Raw genomic sequence first — 21,924 nt, 5'->3', positions numbered from 1 at the left:
TCTGCTATGCAGTTGTTGCCTGAGGCCTGACTCTCTCCAGAAGTGTGGAAGCCAAGGAGAGGTGCAGGTGCTCCATACCTCTGAAAACAAGGCCTTCATGCCTTCTGCAATTCCCTGCCTCCCAGGGCTGCAGGGCATCTGTGCTGTCCTGAGATCTTCTAATTGGTATCAGTGGTGTTGCCCTTCCAAACTGCTACTGATATTCTCAAACTGCACTTTCTTCCTTCTTTTTCCAAGGTGGAAGAAGATCCCAGTGGGTCAGAAACTGGGCCATATGGAGATACTTCAGAGACTATTTTCCAGTACGGGTAAATAACCTTTTCTTGCTCTACTGACTGTACAAAGGGCTCTTCTGTTCCTCTTAAAGATTTGTCTTGTGGTAACCTCTTGGCAGTTGTGTGGTGTTTTTAAAAAAAAAAAACAAAAAAAAACAAACACACCAAACCAAACAAAACCCTTTGACATGAGGAAACCAGCTCTTGTTCTGTACACAGGCCTTACTTTATCTGAAACTGGAAAACCAAGATAAGAAAATGTGCTTTATTTAGGATCCCACCATGTGATGTGTATTTCCCCAGAACAGTCTGTCATTTGCATTGCAAACTTGGTGCATCCCTAATCAATCCTGATAGGAATGTCATTGATTTTTGAGATGACTCCATTGACTCAAGGCATCAGTTGCCTTGGAGAAATCTGGTGGTACAAGAGTATCCTATAAACAATGGAGTTTCCTGTTCACCCCTCCCCACCAGCTAGAACATGTGAAGTAAAGGCTATCCCCTCTGCATCTTGTGCTCTTCATTTCATAGAACACTACCTAAGGCCAAGATCCAGTCTATTGCCTGTAAGGCTCCCTGGTGGAATAGGGGGCGATCACTTCTAAACTTTTAATTTTATTATCAATATGCAAAAAGTCCTTGGGGTGGGGGGGCAGGAATAATTTTTATTGCACCTGCTTGATCACATGGTAGCCTCAATAAATAGCTGTTCTGTCTCTGGGCTTCTGAGATGCTGTTGAAGTTACTGATAGCCGGGGTTGAGACTTGCCAGTTTTCATTAAGCTATAGCATAGCACTTTACAACTAAAGAATTCAAGGCATCCTGTATGCCACTTTGCAGTACAAGACCTTGGAATTAGCAGGACTCCACTTCACAGCACTGTCAGCAGATGTGTAGGTGGTAGCTGAGGAAAGGTCTCCATCTCTAACAATGGACCTGCACCCCCGGGAAATGGCCACTGCTGAAGTGGAGCAGGCTGCCAAGTATTTGTAGCTAATTTGGGAGGGACTCCAGCACTGGGGAAGTGGGCGTGTCTTGGACATGAAATCACTCACCTCTTCATCTTCCAAATGCTCTCTGATTCTCTAGTCCAGGGGTCTCAAACATGCAGCCTGCAGGGTTACTTTCTGCACCCTACAAGCTCCTCACAGCCCCCCCCCACCCTCCCCTAGCATTTACCTGGAGCAGCTCTGCCCCAACCAGCACCAGGGGCAGGGCAGGCTCCCCACCTGCCTGCCCTGCCCCCGTGCCACTCCGGGAAGCATCTGGAACCTGGGGAAGGAGGGGTGTCGGGGGGGCTGTTGCTTGAGGCACCATCTCCAGCAGCTCCCATTGGCCAGGAATGGGGAACCACAGCCAATGGGAGCTGCTAGGGATGGTGCCTGAAGTAACAGCCCCACACACCCCTGCGCCCCTCCTTCCCCGGGTTCCAGCCGCTTCCCAGAGCGGCACGGGGCAGAGCAGGCAGACGGGGAGCCTACCCTGCCCCCAGTGCACATCAGGCTGGAGCCTGCCCCTCGCTCCCCTCCTGCATCCCAACCCCCTGCCCTGAAACCTCTGCTGCACCCTGACCCCCTGCCCTGAGCCTCTGCCACACCCCTCCTGCACCCCCTGGGGGCTGGAATGGGGCAGAGTTGGAGTGGGGATTTCAGGGGAGGAGTGGGAAGGGGCAGGGCCTCATGGAAGCGGTGGAGTGGGGGCAGGACCAAGGGCAGCGGGGGGAGGTGTCAATAAATGCGGCCCTTGGGCCAATGTACTAGTCGTCATGTGGCCCTCGTGGTGGTTTTGAGACCCCTGCTCTAGCCTGTGCACCTCCTGCCCCTTCAGCTAGTCTCCCAGCTAATAATTCTGATCCAACTGGATGGGTTGCTTGAGGAGAGGAAGGACTGGCAAGTGCATGGGAAGGGAAAACACACATGGAAGTAACCCTGCTGTGCAGCTGAGGACTCTTCAGGGCTAGTTAGAGGGCTTGGAGCTGGGAAGAGGTCTGGGTTCTCAGAATGCCTGTTGGAGGAAGGGTAGGTCATTCAAGATACTTATTCTAGGAATGCAGTGGTAGCTATTAAAAAGCCAGTATTTGCTAACACATACTATACATCAATAATATTGAATACTTGGACTTGATGATGTCTGTTGGCTTTTAATAGTGATCCTTGCTGGCCTTAGCAATCAGAAGCATAGCTGCAAAACTAAGCACATCAAACAATAACTTGTCAAAACTGTAACTCTCAGGGTTTTCTAGTAAAGCTTGTTGAACACCTATGGGATTTCTTAGCCCAAATGACTCCCTGCTGACTTGCTGACTCCCTGCAGCTACCTTGGAGAGTGTGTACTGCTACTTCACTGGTCCTTGGGCCTTGCATGCAGATGGTGACTCTAGATAAGCATTGCTTATCAGCCACACAAACAGTGGAACATGAAGTCAGCAACTGATTCAGCACAGAGTTGGAACATCTGTGACACAATGTCATGCAGCAGGCAGGCATGGGGGAAGAGGATATTAAACAGAGGAAAAGCAATTAGCTTGATCCTTCTGGCTGTCCTCCACTGGCTGTGGATTCAGTCTTGGCTGGGTTGTCCTCTCACCCTGAAGTCTCAGCACCAGGCACCTGCCTCTTCGACCTTATGTAGAGAGCACAGCTCTTACAAAAATCCAAAGTGGCAAATGGGCAGGACCCCTTCAGGCAGGGCTGTCAAATCTGTGGCCGCAGATCCATCTCGCTGCATCATGCAGGAATGCTAGTATGAAGCCAGCTACTCAGGCTGCAGTATGTGTAGTTCTCATCCTGGGCTCTCTTGAGCCCTCTTGTGTATCCAAATGATTCCCCATCTGTTGTCTTTGGCACATAGCTCCGTCTCTGTCCTTTGGTCTTCATTCCCTCCATCAGGACGCATGCTTGGTCTAGGCATGCTATCCATCCCTGACAGACTGAACACTCCTGCTGATATAAGGGTATAAGGCAGCTGACCTTCCCCATAGTGGGATCCCATTTCAATGGCAATGCAGGGGCCACCACCCCTATAGAGAGCTGTGGACAAAGTCCTGGTTATCTAGCACTGTGCAGCATCACATACCTAATGACCATGGCTGTCCCATGTAAGGAAACAAACAGGCACTCAGGTACCTTGGCTGCCAAATGGCCGTGGTACATTTAGAAGCATGTTTGAAAAATGCCTGTTACATGACTAGGTAAGGCCTTCTGTAGCTCTTCCTCCCCACCCGTAGGCAGGGTGGGGCTATCGAACAGCCAACACAACTAGCCCTTTCTCTCCAGAGGTTGGAAGCCATGTGTATCTTTTTAAGCAAGAACCATATTCCGGTATTCCTGGTACTCTGTGGCCTTGTTTGTGTTAGGAGCTTGGCTATCATTTCCCACTGCTGCTGGGTTAGCTCCACTGGTGATAGCAAGTGTCCTTCCCTCCATGCTGTGGATTCCCACTTCCCAAAAGAGCTGTGTTCTCTGCACAGCCCCCTGAAAGTTAGTCACATAGACCTGCTCTGAGCACAGCTGGAAGAAAGGCCTTAAAACAGCAGAGCCTAGGAGTGAAGCTGAAGCTCTGAGCACTGCTGGGAAAGCTTTCCCAAGGCTAATGCAGACATTGCCCCTAGCTACTAACACGGAGGCAGGAGCATACCATCGTGTTGTAAACAGCTAATATTGTAGTGGGCCTGATTAACTTGAGTGGGTAAGAACACCCCTGTTCTCTCCTGGATCTACTGCCTAGAAAGTGTCCACTTTCCCATCAGAGCAGATAGGCTGGTGTTGGCAACGGTAACGAGCCAGCATGGGCAGAATTAAGGTGTGAACTACTATGTCCTAAAAACCTGCTTAGGACAAGCAGGGATTGTTCAACGTTTAAAATCAGCCAGATGTGCACTTGGGTGTGATCTGAGACCAGTACTCTGCAGAAGTGTTTATCAGTGATTCTAATTAGAACCTGGGTTAACTGGCACAGACATCAGCTGTGGAGGAGTTCAGCAAATGTTACCTTTAGGCTGGAAGGCTTTATATAAATGTAAGATATATGTATTAGGGTTGCTGGATGCTGATGGTGGGGGTTGGGGGGATTACCTTGGGTATGGAGGGACTGAGACCACTTCCTCAAAATATTGAGCAGCTAAACATGCCATGAATGGCAGGACTCAGATGTGTTATGGTGTCATACACATGGCTCCTGTGTAATCTATACTCTCTGGTCTGCATGTGGGTGATACCAGACCAGCTACTGCCTCCTTCTAAAATGCTTGCAGGAGCCAGCTCTGACTCCTTAATCACATTCTCTAAAATCAGATCAAAATTTGCTCCGTGTTTGTCTAGATCACACTGCCGCCACTGAAATACTTCACTGGGCTGCCTGTCACCATGTGGCTGAACAGTAGTGACAGCCGAGCTCGCTCCACTGATCCAGACAGGAGACTGCATTTAAAAGGCAGAAATGACCATGTGAGATGGCATACCTGTAGGGAGGGGCGTGTGACAAGGGAGAGAGGCGTAAAAAGGTGCCAGCGGCTAGGCTGTCTTGACACATAAGGGATGTAGACTTGGAAAGCATCAGGTGCTAGGACATCATGGCTGCTTGCGAGTAGGAGGAAGTACAAATATCCTACTGGAAGGTTCTCAAATCCTACAGTATTAAAAACCTGTCAGCAAGGGTGCTAATGGCTTTAAAACCAGCTACTCGGATTGGTGACTCCCTAAACTGACCCCTGGCTTGTGAACCACTTTAGCTAGTTCAGAGGAGGGATGTTCGGGGGGGGCAATACACCATAAAGTGTTGTCTACATTTTTCAGCCCTTGCACAGCTACATACTGGGTGAAGTGCACAAGAGAGATAGTAAGGGTGCAAGAATCCCTCGTGCTGCCTAATTAAGGTGGAGACAGGAGGGGAAATCACACTGTGTGATGCAGAACTTTGCCCTGTATGAATCTTTCCCATGATCATTGAGCAACAGTGTAATCTTCAACATCTGCCTCCAGCTGACAATCAGTGTTTAATTCTCCTACTGTGTCTCTGCTGCTCTGATCTACCCAACCTACCAACATGTTAGTTTTGTAACAGTGAAAGGTGCTGTAGTACTAAACACTTCTATTTAAAAGCAAACCTGCTTAAAGTGCATAACCATGTAAAGTGTTTGCATCCTGGGTTGGGGGGAGCACTTACTGCCCATCCTACCACCATCACACTTGTATCTCTGCTATAAGCAAATTGCTATGAGTGAAGTATTCCTAAGCTGGGTATCTGGCCCTACAAACAAGGTACAAAATGGAGGCCGTGTGATCTAGTGGTTCAGGTACAGGACTGAGACCAGAGATCTCTGCTTTACACTCAGCTTTGTCATGGCCCTGCTCTGTGACCTTCACTGTCACTTCAGCTCCATGCTTCTGTTTTTGGCTTCTCTACATATCCTGTCTCTCTAGGTTGTAAGTTCCTTAAGGATGCAGTTCCTCCTACTTGCTGCTATGTATGTACAACGCGTAGCACAATGGTGTGTCTAGCTGCCACTGTAACCCAAATAACTATTAAATCCAAAAAATTTAAAACACGTGAGCAGTGCTTGAAGAGCCCACTCAGTTGGGCCAATAATGGGGTGTGGGGGGAGGAATGGTAAAACCTTTTGTGAATTAGCAAGGAAGCCAGTCGGGTTTTGGCCATTCCTGTAGCCAAGCTTGCTATGCTGCTGAGTGGAGTGCTCATGGCTGTGGGCTGTCGCATCTCTTGGGTAGCACTTATGAAGTCTTAGGCATAAGAGACCAAACTCTAGTACCATGAGGCTTGGTCACTAGGCTGTCTGTGCTGCAAGATGCACTTAGTGGAGGTTGTACTGTATTTCGAAACTGCTAAGGCTTGGGAAGCAGAGGAAGCTAGACATGAATCCTGTGTCCTTTCTCTCTTTCTGTTAAAGATCATGCTGGATACAAAACTGACCTGCTGCCAAAGGTGTAGGGAATCTATTTAGTGAGGTGAGCATGTAAGGGAGCAGAATAACATCAGTTAGTGGGGCAGAAATAAGCTTAGGAAGCTGTTGGCTTAGGAAGGCTTATGTCTGCTACGACTTAATGACTGGCCCTGGAAGCAGGAGTTCTTCAAGCTTAGCAGTGTAGGTAAACTGCAGTCCCAGGACAATTTCTGGAGTTCTGCAGCCTAGGGTGTCTCAGTCAGGAGAAGGTCTATACAAGGCATAACCTTTGATAATGTCCATCTGGGCCAGGTGCTGTGACTAATAGTTACCTGTATCTGTTAGTCTAGTGGTTCTAGATAGCAACAGACTGCCTTGTTGTATTCTAGAGTCCACTTACCAAGTGTGCTCTGCTAATCTTTGCTTGCTTATCTAGTTATGATCATTACAATCTGGTTATTGCATAACTTTGTCTTGTGTCATAAAGTAAAGGTCTGTCTTTATGGGGAATTTTCCTGAGTGAAATCAGCATTGGTGCACATCAACACTTACAATGTTTCTCCCTCTCTCTCTAAACCAGTGGCTCTCAACCTTTCCAGACTACTGTATCCCTTTCAGGAGTCTGACTTGTCTTGTGTACTCCAAGTTTCACCTCACTTAAACTACCTGTTTACAAAATCAGACACATATAAAAAAGTGTCATAGCACACTGTTACTGATATTGCTTACCATATAATTATAAAAATATCGTGACCCTCCTCAGGTTTGAAACTCTGATCTACTATATAGGAAAGTATAAACAAAGTCATGGTCTGTATGAAATTTTAGTTTTTCCTGACTTCGCTAGTGGTTTCATGTAGCCTGTTGTAAAACAAGGCAAAAATCCTTGTTGACGTATCCTCTGGAAGACCTCTAGGTACCCCTGTCTGAGAACCACTGCAGTCCCTGTGAATGTGAACCAGTGTTTGTCACGTGAACCCTATAGTGCTCAGCTTTATAAAGTTCCTACTTGGTCAGAAGAGATGCACATTCAAAACTCTGAATGTGTATCATTTAATGCTGGCTACTTAAGCTTCTGCTGAAGCCATTCAGGAGCAAAGAGTGTAGCTGCAAACAGCCTCTGCTTAATGCTATTATTTCAAATAAGCACCTGACAATTAGCTTGCTAGCAGAGTCAAAGGTGGCTGCAGGCAGCCTTGTACGATTTGTGCCAAGTGAGGCTTGTAAGAGCTCTTCCAGCTTGCTCCCAAATCCCTTTGATCTGGCCGGCCTACTTGGCATACAGAAGAGTATTTTCCTTCCTTCTAAGCTGGTCTGCGGCAGCAAAATTGAAGCAGAGGCTCTTGCATCCTGCACTAGACATTGCAGATCTTCTTTAATCCCTAATTTCAATAACATCCAGCCCCTCTGAGACAGAATAGATGGATGGTGCTGCAAAAATGGTAGCCAGACCTTGAGTCTTAGCACTCCTACTCCGGGTCAGGGGATTGGGCTATGGAGGAAGCAAGGCAGGACAAACTCTAGCCTCTGGGGATACGAGAGGCATTCCTGGCACCAGTGAGGCAGGGAGATGCTCAGCTGTTATTGCCGGCTCCAGACACCTTGGACCCAAGTGATGTCAGCAGCTAGCGTGTGGCACTGGGAACTCTCAGACAGCTTTTACTCTCTGCTGATTGGCTGTTTGCACCAGCCTCTGCCTCAGTCCTCGTACAGCCTGCATCGTTCTCTCTGCCCCCACCGACCCCTTGCTTGCTCTTCGTTTGTTCTAACCTTCCACCCCCTTACCCAACGCCTCCTGCTATTCCAGCATAAAGAGGAATAAATATGAACAGGAACTAGCCCTGTGCTCAGTCACCCCTACCCCAGGAGTAAAGGAAAGGAAGCCAGGGGGCATGTCTCCATGTGGTGCTGGAGGTGTAAAATCCAGCTCAAGCAGAGCTTGAGCAATGAGACCCAATGTCTGACCTAGTGAGCTTAACAGTAGTGTATGGCGGTGTGAGGTGTGGGAGGGGCTAGCTGGCCCAAGCCTGGATCCGGCTGACATGCTAGGTGCAGACTAGAGGCAACTGGCCCATCACACCATTGCTACTGCCACTCAAAGGGTAGACGTACCCTTGGTCTACAAATACATTTGGACAGTCAATGCTTTGTGGTGAGCCCTATTCCTTCCTAGGTCTGGATGGTGTTCAACCCTTTGGCCCCTAGGCTGTTCAGGCTCTCTACATGGACTGTCTTCAGTTACTATGGCTACTTCCCCTTCTGTTTGTGCATGTGCTGTTGCGCTGTCAGACTCAACAGCTCTCTATGCACCCAGGAGTCACGTTCACAACAGCTTTATTAGCTGTGGGGAGGAAAGTCCAACCTCAGGGCACTGGGCCGAAGGTTGTAGTTTCAGTCTGGGGGTAACCCTTTTAAAATATCACTCGTTAGTAACCGCTGAACAGCATGAGGCATGGGGAAGTGTGGATTTCATGCTGCTGAACTTTGCATTAAGGCACCTTTCACCTAGTGAGGGCTGTAAAATAAGCAGAGGAGGACGGTTACACGGAGAGTGGAGAGTGAGGTGTTGAAGGGGGCGCCAGGGACACTTTAGGATCTCTGTGCTAAAGTAGAATGTGTACAGGGGAAAAGAAAACCATGTGCAGTTATGGACTATTCTCCCTCTTAATCAGCTGGCTTAATCACCTATAGGATCTTGTGGGAAATGCCACGCTCAGATCGGTGGTCCATCTAGTCCACAGTCCTGCCACCAACAGTGGCCAATGGTGGCTTTAAAGGAAGGTGCCAGAAATTCTTCATGGGTAACTTGTGCCCAGGAAAAGTTTTTTCTAGCCTCTGCCAGGTACAGGTTTGGCTGAAGCCCTGACACAGGAGCACTTATCATTCTTCCAAAGCTCTTGTTCTTTTAATTATTATACTTCTGGATTTTCTCCCCCAGCCCTCTGCCTGAGTGTTCCTCTCTAGAAGCCCCCTTGATTTGCTCAAAATGCTACATCATTCTGGGGTACGGCTTTTAAGAGTGCCATGGTCAAGGGTCTGCACAGTGATATAACTCACTAACCTGGCACCTGCCCCCTCAGCAGCTACACAGAAATAACTGGCTGGCCTGCCCCCATCCTTCTGGGATGCTTTGCAAAGGAAGGGCAGTGGGCTGTGTTAAATTGAGGAGAGAAGGGGAGGATGTAGTTTTCTGACAAGGTTGTCTCATGTGCCAGACGTCCACCGGGCTGGACGAGGCAGAATGCACAGGCCTACCAGCACTCGCTTGGATCGAGCGAGCTTAGGTATCGCTAGCACTGTAGATGCAGTGGCATGGACTGGTTCTCCAAGTATGCACCCAGAGTACTGGTGGGACTGTACGCCAGTGGCTACCCCGTCCCACCACAGCTCTGCTGCTATTCTTAGCAAGCTAGCTCCATCCGAGCTAGCTCAGGCCTGTCCACGTGTGAGGCAATCCCACCTCATGACAGTGTGGACATACCCGTGGGACTTCTGTAGCCCATTCACAATGTGCTGAGAAGGGCCGGGGGGTGGGTGGGTAACTGATCACTCCTCACTGCTGCTTCAGCCTCCAGAAGGGTGGCAGGGTTGCAAAAGGGCCTCCTGTCTGGTGGAAGCCCTGACAGGTTAGAGTCCAATGGTAAACAGACACCACTGTAGAGTGTGGCTTTCAAGCCCCGAAAGGTGTGCACTCCTCCTAAAGTGACCTCTCAGGATAAACACAAGCATGTGGGATTCAGGGTGACAAAGTACAGCTGCTGGGATGAGCTGGCTCTCTTCCTCCTCTCACTGTGGTCACTGAGGCATATAGAAGGGGCAGGCTCTGTATATGCATTATTAGAATGCAGAAAGGTAACCCAGACCTTGCAGCATCTTTAATTAGGTCTCTGAGCTGTAACCCAGAGCAGCCTTACCCTGGAGAGGTATGGCCCCATCCCTTCAATATCTAGACCACTCCAGCAGGGGGAAAGCTGTGCTTAGTTGTTTGTACTGCTAGTCTGCCAGCAAAGGGACAATCTGCTTCAGCCTTCACCTAAGTGTGTTAAAGCTCCTTCAGTCACCCTTTTAACTGCAGTGTCTAAGGCTCTGCAGCTATTAATAAACATGCCACATGTAACTTGTAGACCCTGAGGCTGGTTGAACCAAACTAGAGGTGTACTGTGGCCACCTTCCTTGCCCAGGCCTACTAGTCACTACTTGCTACCTGTCTCCCCCCCCCAGTACTAGGACAGGAGAAATCGGGTACTGCTATTTTAGCCATAACTGAATGTTCAGTCTCTCTCCACCCATTCCCCTCCATTTAGTTATCCCTGCTACTGTTGAAAAGAAGTTTCCAGTTCTTGGTCTGGCCCCGTGACTTTCTTGCATCCCAAAGCCATAAAGATGTGGAATGTCCTTCCTGCTATGTCCAGGTACTAGAACAAAGCAAGGTGGCAGAACATGCACTCCAGTGCCAATTAATGATGCACAGCAGTTTGTTCAGTAATGGAGTTAAATGCAAAAAGATTGCATCTGTTTCTTTCTCTGAGACATGAAACAGTTTTAGCTTTAAAAACACATGGTGCCTGAGTCTCTCCAGTTGTGAGTGCTAGAATATAAGCAGCTTTTTAGGGCAGGGATTGTCTTGTTCTAGGTTTGCACAGCACCAGGCACCATGGGATCCTGGTCTGTGATTGAGGATCTTGAGTATTAGTGCAGTGCAAACTATACATAATTGAGCTCTTCAGAGAGCTCATCTAGAGATTGTCATTCTGGGGGCTCATAATCAGATCTTTGGGGATTCTCCCTCCAGAGAAGGAAAAGAGTTGCTTTGTGTCATCTTGCCGGCATTTGTTTTCATGAGATTAAAAAGGAGGGAAACCCTGAAATTTTTGCCCTAATTTATAAAGCAATAAGTTTGAATCTTGGCATGGGGATGGCACTTAGCAAAACAGGGTCCCCTCCTGCTCAAGAACTGTGGCTGCTACCATAATGTAATAAATCTCTGAGCATCTTTATAATGCTGCTGGGATATTACACTGTTATAAATTCTGTGAGACTATCGGAGGGGTAGCCATGTTAGTCTGGATCTGTAAAAGGCAACAGAGTCCTGTGGCACCTTTAAGACTAACAGATGTATTGGAGCATAAGCTTTCATGGGTGAAACGTCTGACGAAGTGGGTATTCACCCACAAAAGCTCATGCTCCAATACTTCTGTTAGTCTTTAAGGTGCCACAGGACTCTTCACAGCTGTTAAAAAGAGTAAGTCCCTGGGGAGTAAGATGATCCATACTTCAGCAGGTTAAATATATCATTCATATGCTTTTTTTCAGAACAAACGTTACTGTGTGTTAGATTTGTTTTTGAGAGTACCATCCTCTGTTTGACTCAAACTCCTGGGCACTTGATCAATTGCAATGTATTAGGGACTTTTTGGTGATCTGGAATCTTGGCAATTCAGGACAACATGACTTGACTTCTCTTGCCTAGAAATCTCTTTGCTTAAAATGGGTTGTGATGGTGCAAACCTACTTTCATCAGATATTTGGAAAGCTTCTGCATTCTTTCAAATACAACTTATTGCATGTGCATACAAACGCTAGGGCATTAGATTTATTACAACACATTAGGCCCACAGAGATGCGTTTTGGTACTTTGTAGTTTAGTCGAGCCATGTTGTCATATCACCAATAAACTTCTTGGTGTAAATCAGCTATGGTGCAACATTATCAGTTTTTTTGGAAAGTTTCTCTGCTCTTTCAAATACAACTTATTATATATTCATACCAAGGGCCATATTCTGCCTTTGGATATGTGAGAGATTTGTAAGCTCTTTGGAGCAGGGACTGTCTTATGTGTTTGTACAACACCTAGCACAATGGTATCCTAGCTCATGACTGGGGCTCCTGGGTGCTACCACAGTACCCATACATGAGTGCACCTCCCACTGAAGTTAACGCATTAAACTGACTTCAATGCAAGATGCATGTAGATATCAGAGGCCAAAATTTAGACTGTGGTGTGTTGTACCATATTCTACACCAGAGCAGCTAAAGTTCCTGCCTTTTTGGAACCTGGCAGAATCTGTACAATCTTATTCTGAATGCACCATGTGAAACAAAGCCAGTCTCTACTCCTGCATTCGCTAAGGAATTCTAGTCAGTGATCTGTTCTGCCTTGTGAAAGACCAGTTGATAGCTTGTATAAGGTATCCAGGCTTTAATGGCAGAGAAGGTCACTCAGATGCAAAACCATGCAGTATTCCTATGCTGTGATTACAGGGTCAGTGAACTGCGTGAAAATTACTTGACTTCCTTTCCCAGTCAGATGGCTTTTCATGGGGGTGTTTTGTGTGCTAAATGGTAGCAGGTTCATTAAGTGAAACCAGTTTGCACCTGGCACAGCTTCAGGCAGGCCGTGGATTTTTCTCTGCACTTTGTTTGCTATGTGTGGCTGAGAACTAAGACGCGCTGATGAAATTTGAATTTGTCCAGGAGGGAGTGCCAGTCTTCTCCCTATTTTCAAATGGCCAGAAAACTCTCACAACCTTGAATCAAGAAGGCTTGTCACTTGGATTCCTGTACAGTTCCTCCAGGAACTGAACAGTGCCAGCCACTGATTATGAAGGCCTTGTGCACCCAGTCTTAGCATTTTAGAAGAGTTGGGAAAAGATCTCACTAACATGGGAAGAAAAAATTACAAAAACTGTCCGCTACCAATCAAGCGCAAACTATGTTGAGGCTGCTTATTTGGGGAGGTGAATAAATGTGAACTGCTCTAGAAGCGCAAAGCAGCAGATGTGGGTTTCAGGGAGTCAGCCTGCATTCGGGTATTCAGCAAGTTGAATTTTGCTAGCAGCTACAGGAAACGAATACAGGAAATGGTTTTCCCCAGTTCTTGTGCAATAGTTCAGTCTAAAGGGCTTTGTGGCACGAAGTATAGCTGCTGCTTCCAGGACTGCAAAGAATAGGATTTCAGGACATGGGATGTCAGGAGGGGCATTGAACGGAAATGGTTTTTGCTGAAACCCAATCATTCTGTGAAACATGGCAAAGTGAGCATGTGGTCCCATGACAGGGAACACACATTCATACAATATTTGCCCCTTAAGTGTAGGGAGCCAAAAGGACTTTCTTGGTGAATCTCTTGTTTCCACCATCCTGCGTGAATTCAAGATGGCATGTCCTGGATTACCTTGGTGGTTGGTGATGGGAGGTAAATTTCTGGGCTAGGATCAGATCAGCATTGGTGAATTGGACACTGATGCTTTGCGGATTTCAACATTTTAGTGTCAAACTTACTTTTCAAAACCTCCTTTTCTCTTGGCCTTAAGCTGTCTCGTGCAAGAGAATTTCTGCATGCAACTTCGCTGGCATTTTAAACAATTGTTTTAACGTTACATTCCTCTCTTTCTCAGCTGGTAAAAACCCACAATCTGCTGACCAACAGGAATTACATTTTTGGCTACCACCCACATGGAATTATGGGCTTGGGTGCGTTCTGCAACTTCAGCACAGAAGCCACTGGTGTTGGCCAGAAGTTTCCTGGGATCAGACCGTACCTTGCTACACTTGCTGGGAACTTCAGAATGCCTATTTTGAGGGATTACTTAATGTCTGGCGGTAAGAGCAAAAGATCCCACTCCTTTGTCTCTTCCTCTCCCCACCTAGCCACTCTCAGATTCTGTCTTTCTTCCCCCTCCACCTCAATCTCTATTGCAGCATCCAAAGCTTGAAGCTGAAAAAGCAGTTTATTTCCAGAATCTTCTCTTCCTCAGCTCGTTCTCGGCTTGCCTGCTGGAGTGGCTGAGACTGGTTTATTTTAATAGAATGACAAAGGTGCGCTGAAGCCCATATCTTGCCATAGCTCTAAGAAACACTGCAGGTGAGCAATCTAGCAGTGGCACCAGTGGATTTGGACTAAGATACAATAAGCCACTTCATCTCTTAAGATCTATTGAGCATTTGGAGGTGGTGAGAAAAAACAGGCCAAATTTATGTCTAGCAAACATAAGTGTTCTCTTTAGTGCTTGATTATTTTAGTACTGTGGTTAACTTTGCTTCTCAAGCCATTTACAGTAATTACCAAAAAGGCTATAGAAAATTGGTAGTTTGTGCCTTTAAGGGGGAAACTTGGACTATTAACTCCAATGGCCAGGAAAAGAATGTTAGGGTAGGTCTGTACTACAAAAGCGACATTGGTGCTGCTGCGCTCCTGTAGTGCTTTGAAGAGTGCTCTCTCATAGTAGTTGCTCCACCTCTGCGAGAGGCTGTAGCTATGTTGGCTGGAGAAACTCTCCTGCCAACATAGCGCTGTCTCCGAAGGGGACTACAGTCAGTATCATGTTGCTCAGGGGTGTGGATTTTTCACCCCTCTGAGCAATGTACTTGTACTGAAATACGTAGTATAGATGTGGCCTTAGGAAGTATTGTTAGCTCTGGAATGACTCAGACATGCTCTGTGTGGCAGTAGGCGGTGGTGAGGTTACACTTAGGGCTTGACTACATGAACGTTTAGTTTGTGGCAAGCTGGAGGTGTGTGAATCTAGCCTGCCATGGACTGTCCATGTGCAATACAGTGATTTGCATTAATAGTCTGCTGGGGTGCTTTTATCTTGTCCTTTTTTTCCAGAGGGCTAACTCCAAGCACTGCAGTGAAGTGTGTGTGTGTGTGTGTGTGTGTGTGTGTGTGTGTGCACGCACGCACACCAGTAGACTGCACACAAATAGACCATGGCAGGCACTGTGGGGTAGTCACACCATGGTTTGCTACCAGGGAGGGATGGTCTCTTGCTAACCTGCATGTCATGCGCTAGTTAGCTACCTACCACAAACAGACTAGGTAATGGTATTATTTCAGCTTGCAGCTGTTCCATAAAATGCTTTTCCCCTTCAAAAGGAAGCTGTCTCTCTGTTTAGATGGGGCTGGGGGAATTAACCAGTGAAATTGATCTTCCTATGTTGCACTAATACATCTCATTCTAATCTTTAAATCATGTATGTTCTAGGCTCTAGTGAGAGAGCTGTCACTGATTTCAGGAAAGTACAAATCATTTGACTGTGTATTGTGTTTTAGTGTATCTGCAACTTAATTTAGGAACAAGGACACTTTTTTTTTTAGGCTGTTCATGTTTGTGAGAATAACCTTACCATAAAATCCCTGTATTTCAGGAACCTGAGAATATACTTCATTTATTAGGCATATATTTGGGATTTGTCTATTAAATATCACTTAATTAAGCTGGAAAATAAATCCCCCTTTTCTACTTCTGATTGGAATTTTAAGCCCCTTGGAGCCAAGCCTTGCACTAATTCCGTAAAGCATTATGCCCCCTGTAGGGCTGTATAATGGATGGTATTCACCTACTCTCCTGCAGACTGTACCCTCATCTTTGCCAGTACTGGGTCCTTAGGACAGTTATGCTGCAGTAATGAAGGCACCACCAGAATACTTTTTCACCATACATCCTTTCTAGTTTGAGAGCAGAACAGAAAGTGTCTAGCTTTTTTTAACTTCTAGCACTCTCCACTTTGAAAAATGTTAAAAGTGCTAGTTCTTTGGCTAATTGACACTGGAATAAAGAGATCCCAGTGTGAAGGTGCACTGTGCATTTCTTGCTTTCGTGTTGCATTCTGGAGTAGAAAGCATCTTTCCAGGGAAATGAGATTCCTTTCCCTACTATTTCCTGTCTCTCCATGGTTTCACACTGTCCCCCAGAAAAAAACATTACAATATTCAGAAAATCCTGCTAAATTGACTGAGCACTCAAACTTTCTCCCTTCAATAAGTGTAAAACTACTCTTATGGCTACAAAATTCAGGGGCAGGATTTCTCCCTTAAATCAGACAGCCGTATGGCTCTTAGACAAATGGGCATTCATCTCTGAGTGCAGAAGTGAGCCCCTGTGTGCTAGCAGTTCCAGCACTACACCAGTGAGCAATACTACCAACTGATAGGGGGGTGAAGTTCAGTGCCCACACACCAGAGCAATTATGTCCTATAATAGCAAAAGGCTGGTGGGATTAGGGGCCTTGTACTGATGTAAGACTAGTGCCGCATCTATAGGTTTTAGGCCTGGCTTTTTAAAGGTATTTGGGCATTGCTGTGCCCTGTGTTGCAGTACCTAATTGATCTAGGAGTGTGAAAATATTTTCAAAAGGGATTTAGGCACTTAGGAGCCTAAATACCATCCAGCATCAATGGAATTTAGATGCTTAAGTGCTTAAATCCCTCTTGAAAATGAGATTTAGGTTTCTAAATCACTTAGGTGTTGCAATGTTGAGCTCAGCATACCCATGTGGTTTTAAAAATTTTTGGAGTTCATTTTGGCCCGTGGGGATTTCTTTTCTACGTTAGAGGATGGTTGGCCTATTTAAGACCATCCAGCTGGTCTATAACAGCTGGAATTGAATAAGTGCCATCTCTCACCCTCAGGGATGGGGGGAGATGCTCTTTAAAAGCTGGGGGTTGTGCAGCACTTTGTGTTTTCAAAACCAAATGTCTCTCCTTACCCACTCATCTTCTGCACTGCAAACAGCAAGTCTTCAGTAATTCTTAGCCAGACTTTTCTCTCCTGGAATGCTCAGGTATCTGTCCTGTGAACCGCGACAGCATAGATTACATCCTGTCCAAGAATGGCAGTGGAAATGCAATTGTCATTGTGGTTGGAGGAGCTGCGGAGTCCCTGAACTGCATGCCAGGGAAGAACTCAGTGACTCTGAAAAATCGGAAGGGATTTGTGAAGCTGGCTTTACGACACGGGTAAAAGAGAAATCCACTCTAATCCATAACACTTCAATTTCCAGCACATCTATGGGAGTAGATTTATAACAGTCCCTCCCCCTTACACTCTTCCTCAGTCATTACATGAAGCAATGAACTCCTTGGATGCACTCTTCCCATATTCTGTATGCCTGATTTTAGGCATGAGAGCTGCTTCTTGCCTTTCCCTTTGGGGCTGTGTGTACTTGGAACAGTTTGCTGTAGAAGGAACTGGCCTAAGGTAGTAGAGATCTTTTGCTTGTGCCATCTTCCTTTGTTCTTGGTGCAAAAGCTGTTTTATATTAAAGCATCTACAGTTGCCATTGTGCCATCTGCACAAATGCAGTAAGACTCTGCTGTTCCAAAGCCTATATTGTCTTTACTTTGTTCTACTTCCACGGTATTGTTCTGCCCAACCCTGAAATAGGAACCAGATTAACTTTGTGTGTGTGCACACCTATATGAAACTGGCAGTTCAGGTGCTTGCCTCAGTCCTGCCCATGCAGCTCTGGTTGTGTACGTGATTGGTGGATAGCTCACCTTTTTTCTGATTTAGGGTTGTATTATGGTAATGCCTAGTTGTCCCTAGCTGAGATCATTGTGCTAGGCATGCCATGCACTGTACATGTACATGGGCAGTCCCAGCCCTGTAGATCTTGCAATTTGAAGAGACAAGACAAAGCGTGGGATTTTCCCCCCACTTTTCTCCTTCCTTATGGAGGAGAAACAGATTAAACGATTGGCCCAAGGAATCTGTAGCAGAGCCAGGAATTGAACTCAGATCTTCTGAGTCTGTCTGTCTGCCTGCCTTAATCACAGTCCCATCCTCCCTCTCTCATCTGTCTTCTGATGATTTGTACAACTGACCAGGGCACCCTCTGGAGCGTATTGCATATTGCAAACCATAGTAGCTCCTAGCAATAGTGAAGGCTCGTTCTTTGGACTTGCAGGCAAAGTTGCAGTGAATACAGCATGCAGAAAATCAGGCGGAGCCTCTTCTGCTGCTCTTCTTTGTTCAGGCATGTGTCTGGCATTGAGCCTAGAAGGTGATTTCCAGCCTCTGGAAGGCTTTGACTCACATCTTGTTTCTTTCTTTGTAGAGCGGATTTGGTCCCGGTGTATTCGTTTGGCGAGAACGAGGTTTACAAGCAGGTGATCTTCGAGGAGGGCTCCTGGGGAAGATGGGTCCAGAAGAAGTTTCAGAAACACATTGGTTTTGCTCCATGCATATTCCATGGCCGTGGCCTTTTCTCTTCCAACACCTGGGGATTGCTACCTTATTCCAAGCCCATCACCACTGTTGGTAGGCACTGGATTTGAACATGTACATGACATACAGCATCGCACTGTTCTATTGGGCTGGAGAAGAGGCTGGTTTAGTAGACTGTGCTGAGGTTAGGATAACTAGACTCCCTGGATCCCAAGGCTCAGATTCAAGCAGGGTAAACTTAGCCTTTTATCCTTTCTTGCAGTTACCATGTTGGTTTAGCAGAAGTTGTTACACTGGGTTGCTCTCTAGAATCCAGATCTGTGTCCGGATCCCACTCCAGACTGAGTGTTCTGACACTGAGCCCCCTCTTTGTTCTCGCCTCCCAAAGCACTAAGCTTTTCAGAAGGGAAAAACAGCCCAGTTCTATGCAGGGTTTCTCTTACTGCAGCTGGTATGTCAGGTCTCTAATTCATCAGTTTTAAAAATTACAGCAGTTACTTAGACCTACCAGAAACACTCTGGAAGTCATCTTAAAGGATCCATAGTGAATGAAAAATCCATCCTACAGCAATGAAAAATCCATCCTACAGCAATTGCCTAAGCTCTGCAGACAGTTCAAAGTTATCAGTTTCCCTACTGTCCCCTTTCTCTCCACGTGGATCCTATGTGAATATCGTATTTACAGTATTGTAAAGCAGCATCTCCCTTTGTGACCCAGATTAAGAACAGCACATGAACCAATAGCCAACGCAGCAGAGTTCAGAAGATCAATATATGTGGCCTGGACCACCCAGGAAGAGTTCAGTGAGCTAGAATTTACCTTTCAGCACAGGATAATGCATAAGCTGCACTACCCCAGGCATTGCACCAGGAGGCATTGTATTCCTGAGATATCTGGTTAAGATACAATTTCTCCTCCTTACTCTTGAAGGGGTAGTAAATTACTGCTGGTCTGTAGCAGCAGAAGCTGCTATACCCTCTGGTGCACTGGCAGCAAAATTTGCACTGGTATAACTTTTTTGATTCTGCTACAACTACTGTAATTGACTACTAAGACATGCTCTGCACCACTGGAAACCAGGGATTGTGCTGGTGTGACTTGCACTCTGACACAGCTTGTTGAAGGCAGTGGGAATCTTTCCAATAATTGCAATGGGCTTTGGATAACCCCTTTAGTATGTTAAATTGTTCAGTTGCAAGCCCTGTCTTACACCATTGCAGGGCATCTATATCTGGGGCTTCACAAGTGTAGCTACACCATTGCAAAACTCCAGCATAGATAGGAGTCTAGACAATGCAGAAACCTCAGACCCTCTATTGGAAGAGAAACTGTCTAATGTTCTGGATTTTGTTTTTCATTTCAGTTGGGGAACCTATCACTATTCCTAAAGTTGACCATCCGAGCCAGAGGGAGATAGACTTTTATCACAGCATGTATGTGAGCTCTCTGGTTAGACTCTTTGACAAGTACAAGACTAAGTTTGGCCTGCCAGAGACTGAGGTATTGGATATCAACTGAGAGAACTACATTTGACCTGCTCGAAATCAGAGTTGGAGATGGTGTCTCCAGAAGTCCACATTGGTTTTTATTCTATAAAGCTGAAAGCATGTGTGGATGGGTGTCTGTTTTTAAAGGAAAAAAAGTTGTTAAACTAGTTAAATGTTAGACCTTTTTAAAAATAAAAAAAATCTTGCTTCAGATACATCCCATTACAAATTGCCATTGCTATCAAGAAGAACACTACAATTTCCCACAGCTGTGGGAATGAGGACAGAGGAAAACATGATTCCTATTGTAATCTACTATACAATTATTTCTGAAGGCCAATGATGGCCTTTAAATATTCCCACTGCTACAGATTCTTACCAGCAGTGACAGATTCTGCTGGGAGAGTAGGGTCCATTTATTTTGCAACCCAAAGAAAGCACTTATTTGATTTGATAGTGACCCTGATATTGTAGCTACACTGCACAAGAACTGCTTTTAGATGTCATCGTCGTTACATAGTACAAGGGTGTTTCTGTTTGGGAAAAGCCCCTTCTGAAAGCACGAACAATGCAATTTGATGGTTGGGCCCTGTTTTATAGCTTCTGGTGTGCATGGGGTTGGAAACCAAAAGAACTTGTAACTCCAACGGACCATGTTATTTCCATGCAGTACATAGTATATTTGGCACCCTATTTTTAATTTTTGAATGTCTTTATAAGCAGATCTGACTTTAGATGGTACTTGAATGTGTATTGTATGAGAATGTTGGAAGTGCTCAGTATTAGCCAGCAATACTTTAAACAAACTCTAGAAGTATTGGGAGGTGCAATTTTTTTATGTGAATGTAACAATGGCCCTGATCCTGCAAACACTCAGGGATGTGCAGCAGGGTGAATTGGACGAGGCTGTTCACGTGCATGAAGTGATGCATGTCTTTGCAAGATCAGGGTCCACATGTAAAGTTGGGAATGAATTCTGCTGTTCAAAGATGAGTTTATAAAAAATTATATATTCCATGCTGTGAATGTAAGGAAGTAGCTTTTCTGCACAGGATATACGTTTATTGACTGTTTTTAAATGTTTATAAAATGTTTACATGGATGTTGACACTGATGCTTATAGTGAGATGTAGTATTCAGAGTACAGTGTGTGTGTGCATGTGTGTGTGTGATTTAAAAAGTTGCACTACTGCATGTGTAACTTGCCTTCTTCAACAGTTAATTGTTGAGTGTATTGAAGCTCTGAAATGTGCCTTTGTATTATGCAAGAGGACAGTCCTGAAATCTTGCATCACAACTAAATGTTTCTCCTTTCCTATTTGTTTGAATATTGTACCATATCCAAACTTTTTGTACAAATTTATAGAAATAAATTTGAGCAAAAATAGTTGATACCCTCTTCTCCTGCGCCATGGCTCTTCTGCATCGTACAGATGTGTAAAAGGGTTCCTTAAATGTTATCTGTGGTTATTTGGTTTATTTTATTTATACTGTGTTGCAAGTGCTCCTCCAACACACTCTAGGTGCATGTGCATTAGGGCAATGACAACCTGCAGATTAACCAATAGTAAATCTTTAACTCTTCCCCTCTGAACCTCACAGAAATTAAGCACTTACTTCCCAGAGATCCTTCATGAGACCCAGGTTTGGAATGCAGACTTGAAAAGTGCTGAAACTCCGCTTGTGAGAATCTTACACATCAGTTACTATAAGTAGTGTCCCTATGGGTGGCTCCACTGTAGAGGTTTCTGCATCCTTGCGCTGCTGATCGGAGAACTTTTGGTGCATGTCCTGCTCCTCATGTGCAAACACATTTCAGTTCCTTCTCAACCATCCTTGGCTAGAGATGGATCTATAGCTGTCTGGTGGTGGCTCATTAATGCTTTTAGAATTGCTACTTTTAAGCTTTCTTGGAAGCCTCTTTTCTTTCTTTATTTTGTTTACGTTTTATTTTGGACATTGCCTTTTTAATAATAATTTTTGGCTTTTGCCATCCCCTTGGTGTGCCCAAGGCCCCTCTTCTCCATCCTGGCTTCAAAAAAAATCTCAGTTGCAAGGAATCTATCCATCCTGGTGACTGACGGACACTCCAAGTGCGTTCACTGCCTGGGAGAGAAACATTCCACAGAAGTGTGGCTTGTGTCAGCAACTGAAGCCCAGATCCACAGAAGACAGAGAACTGAAGCTCAGACTCCTACTCAAGAAGTCAGCCCTTCAACTTCTTGAGTCCCAGCAGGAGCCCTCACCGCGAGGAAGGTGAGCGAGTGCAGACTCCCACGAGCCACTCACACAAGACCTCTAAGGCGA

General features: G+C 45.7%; 1 protein-coding gene across 4 annotated transcripts in view; it reads left to right on the top strand.

The window, feature by feature from the left end:
• DGAT2 (diacylglycerol O-acyltransferase 2) overlaps nucleotides 1-21,924 on the top strand; it is a 660,465-nt gene that overhangs the window by 14,741 nt on the left and 623,800 nt on the right. For 2 of the 4 annotated variants that reach the window (XR_007770606.1, XR_007770607.1), the window contains exons 5-9: nucleotides 238-308; nucleotides 13,576-13,780; nucleotides 16,745-16,919; nucleotides 18,020-18,222; nucleotides 19,494-19,888. Coding sequence is in view for 2 of the 4 variants with exons in the window: in XM_050930760.1 (XP_050786717.1) it covers nucleotides 238-308; nucleotides 13,576-13,780; nucleotides 16,745-16,919; nucleotides 18,020-18,222; nucleotides 19,494-19,648 (809 nt within the window). In the remaining 2 variants the exon portion in view is untranslated. Of the gene's footprint in view, nucleotides 1-237; nucleotides 309-13,575; nucleotides 13,781-16,744; nucleotides 16,920-18,019; nucleotides 18,223-19,493; nucleotides 21,005-21,924 lie in introns of those variants that run through there. The other 2 variants (XM_050930760.1, XM_050930773.1) reach the window with 1 other exon arrangement.

Source organism: Gopherus flavomarginatus, chromosome 1 (genome assembly GCF_025201925.1).
Source record: "Gopherus flavomarginatus isolate rGopFla2 chromosome 1, rGopFla2.mat.asm, whole genome shotgun sequence".
NCBI classification, from domain to species: Eukaryota; Metazoa; Chordata; order Testudines; family Testudinidae; genus Gopherus; species Gopherus flavomarginatus.
The sequence above is the reverse complement of the archived record's forward strand: the minus strand, read 5'-3'. Positions and strand labels throughout refer to the sequence as shown.